The sequence below is a fragment of the Strix aluco genome, chromosome 14, assembly GCF_031877795.1.
Source record: "Strix aluco isolate bStrAlu1 chromosome 14, bStrAlu1.hap1, whole genome shotgun sequence".
Lineage (NCBI taxonomy): Eukaryota > Metazoa > Chordata > Aves > Strigiformes > Strigidae > Strix > Strix aluco.
The window spans coordinates 13,970,440-13,977,500 of record NC_133944.1 but is presented as its reverse complement, the minus strand read 5'-3'; the positions used below and the strand labels follow the sequence as shown (position 1 = coordinate 13,977,500).

Here is a 7,061-nt window from a genome sequence, read left to right as displayed (position 1 = left end):
TCACTGCATTTGCTTCTATGCATTATTTTAAAAATATCTGGGCTGTTAATAAGCATAAACCAGTGTATTTAGTAATCCTAACTTTCTGTCTTTCTAATTAGTCTGCAGGTGATTTTGTTGACATAAGAGAAGAAATTGAAGATGATAGCCTTGTAACAAAAGGTAAATGATTTAATAATAAACATAGTAAGGAAAATATTCCTTTTGTAGAATTAATACATTTTATGTGGGATTGACTAAATTATTTCATTTCGCTATATCTTTTACATTAAAAAATTGCTTTATTCAAATTAAAAATTACTAATCTGAAGGTAAAATGGATTTTGTCCCTCAGTTTCAGTGTGGGATTCTGTGGTATCCCTTGGTAGCCATCAGCTAGACATATTTGGGGAATTTTTTCCTTTTGAAGAGACTACATTGGGAGTCTGAAGTTTTCTAGAAGAAGAGAGGCAGAAAATAAAATAGGCTGGCTTCTGGAGAGAGAACCAGAGAAGACATTTTTTGCATCTAAGTGTGAGTTTTACAGCAGTAGAAATACTAGAGAAACTCAGGCCCTGCCTGTTACTGGGGAAGTATGTGAGCAGTGTCAGCAGTGAGGGGAAGAAGCATGCACAGGGATGGGACATAAATTGACAATGTAAACATTGTCATCCACTGGGGTGTTTCACTACTATTGGTGAAACAAATGTGAAAACAATCTCAGCACGCAGGTCTTGCAGATGTACTGAACAGATACTTCCTGAAGATTTCTGGAGAGGACACTGGGAGACAAAGATAGCCGTGCTAAGGAATCGGATAATTTCTGTGCTGTATGAAGTGGTGCTTGATAGGTAAGATTCAGGCAAAGTTGGAGGAAGAACTAATTTTACAGTCTGAAAATACCTTCACTTAGGCATTTTGAGAAGGAGTGGTAGTCTGTGTTTTGCAGAGGGCTAAGCTGGGCAGTTCACTATTACATTTTTCTGGAATAAACAACAATATTCTTTATATGCCAAGGCTTACTAAGGGGGTGTCTCTACTATGGGTAGATGTTGCAAAATAGAACATTCTGGGAAATGCATCCCATTGTAACAGTGTTAATACAGCAGCATGCTGTGGATGCCAGGTCAACCTTTGTGCAGCTTTATTGTACCCTAAACTTACATCATCATTATTGTTCTCTGAAATCATCTTAATTTTTGCTGAAAATCTGTAAGTGAGAATTACGTACGTTTCCTATCAGCAACAATCTGTACAGAGTTTGAGAGAGAAGTAGCGAAAAGAACAACTTTGCGATAATATTTTGAGGCAGCCTGAGCTTCGTAAGCCTCAAAATTGTTTTTGTTCACATGGAAATAGGCTGTATCTGTGAGGAAGACAAAAACAAGTATCCTGAGCATCTCATTAGTTTATTGCTGACTCTCCATTTTTTCTGGATTTTAATATTTCAGTTTTTTTGGTTAGTTTATAAAGTTAATGGTGGTGCTTTGTAGCAACAGTGAGTGAGCACGGTGGATATTGGAGCAGCAAATGGTTTCTGCTGTTGTCTTTGAGATCTGACCTGGTTTCCTAATGGACAGAAGTTTTGTTACAATTAGGATGGAAAACCACTGGCACGTTGAAGTGCTTGCTGGTGTTCAGGAAGCCATGTGCTTCTCTCAGTAGTCAAGTCAGTGGTTAATACTGAAGGGTAAGAGAAGGAAATCGGGAGGGCACAATCGGAAAACCAAATTGAAATAGATTGTTAACTAATCCTTCCAAATTTTATTTATTAATTTTGTAATTATATCAAATGAAATTCTCACAAGCTACTCTGATTGCTTGGCTTACCTCAATTTGTATTCAAATCTCAATAAAATACATTTCAGCCTTTTCTTAATGAGATGATGAAAAATGCTATCCTGTGGAAGAGTAGGGGACACACATTCCAACATTACTTACAGTCACCTGTTTGCTTTTTAATGTTGCTATTGAATTTGTATTTAACTCAGGATTAAAGTATAAGCTGACGTATTTGAATAAGGATATCTTTAAGCCATGAGTTGTTAAAATTAAAAAAAAATGGCCACACAATTGGTTAATAGAAGGAGATTTTAAAATTTGAAGGATGATGAATAGCGAAGACGTGTTACTGTTGATTAGATGTGCAAAGCAGAGTTTCATAAAGACCCATAGAGATACTGGAGTCCCACTATACAGACAAAATGTTGGGTTTATTTGTGGCAGTGATGGAAGGGGAGGGCTCCCTACTCCTGTACAGAGGTGCAGGTGCTGTTTGTGGGGTGCTGATGGGCAGAGAGTGGGAAACGTTCCTTGGGAACCTGCTTGGGGCTGTGCAGAAACAGGCAGTGCCCCCGGGAGCTGCTGGTCTTGGGGAGAAGGGGGATTAGAGAAGCAGTCCTGCCCTTCACGCAGACAGGGCTAAAGCATTAGTATTGTTGGCAGGCGGTTTGTTCCCTATGTGCTAGACAGCACTCAAACAGTAAAAAGTATTCCCCATCCTCAATGGATGCACCATTTTAGTCGGTAGAAAAGCTTTTAAATGCCAGCAAGAACTTGTTGGTGACTACCATTTACTCACAAGTGTATATCTCGGGTCACCTCTGAAGCTTCAAAGAGGTTTATATTTATTATTTCTGAAAGGCAGGTTTTTGTATGCTTTTTCAGGTTGGGTCCTTTTCACCGGAATAAGCGATTCATAATGATTGGATTTTGGCCAGATTTTCCAGATGACTCTGGAGATTATTTTTAATGATCTTCATTATAAATTTAAAAAAATACAACCCAAACCAAAAAGACTCTGCTCTTTAAATATGGGTGACTTTGTCCAAAATGAGCTAAAGTACAAACTAGGTTTGTTTTCCTAGTTAATAAAATGTGCTGTTAATGGGACAGTAAGCAAATGTCACATTCACATGTTGATATCTATCAGAGCAAATCAAAGTCTCCTGTTTGTCACAAGAGGTAAAAAACCCCACACTGTAATAAAACTGTCATAGGATCAGTTTCTCCTGCTTTATAAATAAACATCTCTGCTTTGCCTCGGTATTTCTGTAACATCCGGAGACTATTATCCTGTGCTGGTGCTCTGGTTCATTGACAGTTTCACTTAAACAGTTAAACAATAATTTGAAATGGAAAATGTTCTGCCCATATTCCTCAATTCCTTTGTGGTTTTTTTCCCCCCAATGTTTTTTGTTGGTTTTTTTTTTTTTTTTCAATTGCTTTAGTAATTGCATCTTATTTTTTGTTACATAGGAAAATACCGAACTGCTCACAAACCTCATTCAAAGCCAAAAGTATCAAATGTTTTTGAGGTAGATTTTCCAGCAAATGGAAGTGATACAAAATCAATGGGCCGTTTTCAGTCAGAGGAGGAACTGTGGGCCCGCTTAGAAGAGCTCGAGAGACAAGAAGAGATACTTGGTGAACTTGACAGGTACGGTGCTGCTGTAGCACAGTCAGGTTTGAAGTTCAGGCAGCTATAGGTGTGTGATTACGTTTGTACACAAAGGATCTCACCATAAGTGCAGGTAGCTGACTAGACTGATGCAGTTTAAGATTATAATAGGTGGAAATAGGGTGGAACGTGAACAAATCATGCACTGCAAGGCCAAAGGTGCTAAAATCTGACTCTCTGCAACCACAGCAGTCCAACATAATGGTATTTTTTCTTTGAGATGATAGAAAAGGGGGAAGTAAAATCCATTTCCCACAGGCTAGGAGAATCCATCGTTTACCATGTAGGAGTTACACATTTAGTGTTTAATAACATCCTTAGATCTATTCTGATCCTAAAGCAATACTTATGTCATTAGCCAAAATGTCACAGTTTTGGTATTTCCAGTTGACATAGAAAGGACATAGTCACTCTTATACAGTATAAAAAAGGTTCCCCAATCTGACTAAAAATATAGTACCTGTAAAATTATGTACAGGTGTGTTATTATTTTGTATGCCTGTGTCTCTCAAGAGTATGAATTGCCTCAGTTCACTTAGATATTTTTAATTTCATAGGATGCCTGATACAGTTGAGACAAATGGAGAAGATACAACCTCCTCTGAAGAGGAGAAAGAAGATAAGAGGGCAGATCTGAATGGGACATATAGAGCCGAAGACTGTATTACTCAGGGCAACTTCCATAAAGAAGTAACAAATTCAGACTTGTTTGGTGGCCAGGTTAATGGCTCTACTTACTATCAGAGTGATGATGAAGATGACATAGATGTTGAAGATAACTCTGTTCCAACTATTTTTTTCTCTCACACTGTTGAACCTAAAAGGGTTTGTACTTACTATTTTTATCTTTCTCTCAAGAGATTCCATAAAGCATACATACCATATCTGAAATAGAAAATTTTAGATGATGTAGGTAATGTAGAATGCTAACTGTAGGCAACATTTATTTGGATTTTTTTTCAAATGCTTGAAACCCACTGTTTAAATCCTGCAGTTTCAAATACGGTATTAAAAAAATTATCTTCAAATGTATACCTTGCTGTTGTAAAAGTAGTATCCTGTCTAGGAGTTTTTAACTTGACTTGAAATTGACTGTTGAACAGCTCAGCTGTTGAGCAGAGTTTGAATAAGCAGATTGTCATATATTATATGCAAAATCTATGCACATTAATGCAAAGAAATGCCCCAGCCTAGTACAAGTGGTAAAGAATAAACAGTTCACACTATGAATGTTACGATTCAGACATCTGTTTAACTTACCTATGCTTTGTAGTCCCCAACTGCTTGGATAGGAGAATGTCAGAAGTCAGGCGATCTGCAGACTGGTGATTGTTGATTTTATGGTCTAGATCATCATTTGTGTTCAATTTTCAGGTAAGAATAAACACAGGAAAAAATACTACTTTGAAATTCAGTGAAAAGAAAGAAGAGGCCAAGCGTAAAAGGAAGAACAGCAATGGCAATGGCCACGCAACTCCAGAACTACCTAACATCAAAACCCCAGCAGACATTTACCGGTGTGTAATTTATAGCATTGGCGTGTGAGCTTTCCCCTTAGCAGACCTCTTTTCATTTCTGTTCATCTATAGTATGAAACCAAGCCTCCTATTTCCCAAAAGAAACAGCTGGAACTGAATTTACTACTTAAAAATGAAAGCTTGTGGCTTCTGCATGGTTGCCATGCTTTCATATCCCTAAAACATTTCGGAGCTTAAAATTTCCTTTTCCAGCGAGCGATTCATCATTTATCTGCTTTTTCAGAGCTTCTGAAATTGAGGTAAATTTACCAGTACATATCATCTGCATACAGGAATACAGCAGTTATGTTAAGTATTCTGGTTAATTCCATGTTATTTGCTTCTGTGTTTGTTTTCAAACATAACTGACCAGATATATCACTTGTAATACTCCTCCTTTCCCAGTTACTAATTGCTAGTTTTTGTCTCTTTCTTCTGGTATCTTCAGAATATACTCAGGTCTTTGCGTAGTTCTTTTGCATTCTCACTCCCTGAATTTAGTTCATCACTGACTCTATTCTCTGTAAGAAGTGCTCACCTGTAGAACACCCACACTCAGCTTGAAAAACAAGTGTTGAGCTTAGAGGACTGTATAAAATACTAAACTAAGGTGACAGGAAAGTTAAAACAAGTATTTAGGTTTGTAAAGATGAACACAGACACCTATTAGATCGGTTGATTAAGTGCTTGTGAAAATCACACCATATTTGCATGTCGGTGTATTCAGGCACCTAAATATCTTAAAAAAACATGTCACAAAGTGTGAAAAGTTAAAACCCATCTGTAATTACAGTTGCTGGGGCTGCAGCTGAAGTTAAAGGATTCTTTCGTGGTGCTCTCCCTGAGCTCTGCAGAGGAACTCCATCTTCTGTAGATATGCAAGTGTTCCAATGAGTGCCTGATGAATAAAGCTGTTAAGAAACAAGTAACACCCTTAAAACTCATCCAGTCATTGGGCTCCTCCTTTATGAGTTTGATAAAATCGTCACTGTCTTCTAATGCCACTCTTTCTCCTCCACCCATCCTTGACTTCTTTAAGTCATGGAGATGAAGTACAAACCATAGGAAGAGGCAGTCTGTTAATACTTGAAACGTGTCTTTGTGTTGATCTGATCTTAAAAGCTGATTTTCTAAAATGATTTTTTTTAAAAACTGAAAGCAGAAAATTGTGGCACCTGTCAGGAAAAAACTTCATCCTTTCCATGTGCAATGAATGTTTCAAGTATTTGTTTTTATATTCTACATTTGACAAGAACTTCATTCAACAAAACCTCCGTCATTGTGATCTTCCATTTCTCTTTACAGAAACAACCCTGACAATCGTTTAGTTTACCTTTTTTCTAACTTTTTGTAACTTACACTATTCTGTTTTCTAACATTTTTCAGAGCTATACATCTTCTGTTGAAAGAGTGTACCAACTTAATGCTTGAATAAAGGGCATAACAGTGTTTGCTCTGCAGAATTGATTCTTGTACGTTGGTAAATAAAATGCCTCTAAAGGTACAGTATTGTAATTCTGCAGCAAAAAAGTTGGAAAAGCACATCATAATTAATTTGTACAAAAGACAAAGCAAGATCACTGTAAATTTGTCATCTGATCCTGAAATGGTTTATTAAAGCTAACATTTTCCTTTATAGAGTCTTTGTTGATGTTGTGAATGGAGAATATGTCCCTCGTAAATCAATTTTGAAGTCTCGAAGCAGAGAGAACAGTGTTTGTAGCGATACCAGTGAGAACAGTGCTGCTGAGTTTGATGACAGACGAGGAGTTCAGAGAAGTATTAGCTGTGATGAAGCTACTCAGAGTGACAACAGCGAAGGCATACTGGAGGAAGAGGAGGAGGAGGAGGGGCAGCAGCAGCTACCGAAAAAGCTTCCCCCCTCTTCAGGGACAACTGAGGTACAGTTTTTAATTAATTATTGATTCTTGGCAGGGATAAAAACAAGAAAGCTAATGACTGTAGTTGCCTGCACCATCAGTTTGATTTCTTTAAAATAATTTTCCAACTCCTACCTAGTTTGCTTTAGAAGAACGTTATCAGGTGACAGCCTTCTGTCATACGCATCCTAGGGGCAGAGGAGATGAGTCAGGTGGCTTCCCCAA

General features: G+C 37.6%; 1 protein-coding gene across 1 annotated transcript in view; it reads left to right on the top strand.

The window, feature by feature from the left end:
• The window catches only part of URI1 (URI1 prefoldin like chaperone), a 43,028-nt gene that overhangs the window by 33,042 nt on the left and 2,925 nt on the right, over positions 1-7,061 (top strand). Inside the window, exons 6-10 of the mRNA XM_074840258.1 lie at positions 102-162; positions 3,238-3,418; positions 3,997-4,264; positions 4,814-4,956; positions 6,596-6,857. Of these exons, the coding sequence (XP_074696359.1) occupies positions 102-162; positions 3,238-3,418; positions 3,997-4,264; positions 4,814-4,956; positions 6,596-6,857 (915 nt within the window). The remainder of the gene's footprint in view (positions 1-101; positions 163-3,237; positions 3,419-3,996; positions 4,265-4,813; positions 4,957-6,595; positions 6,858-7,061) is intronic.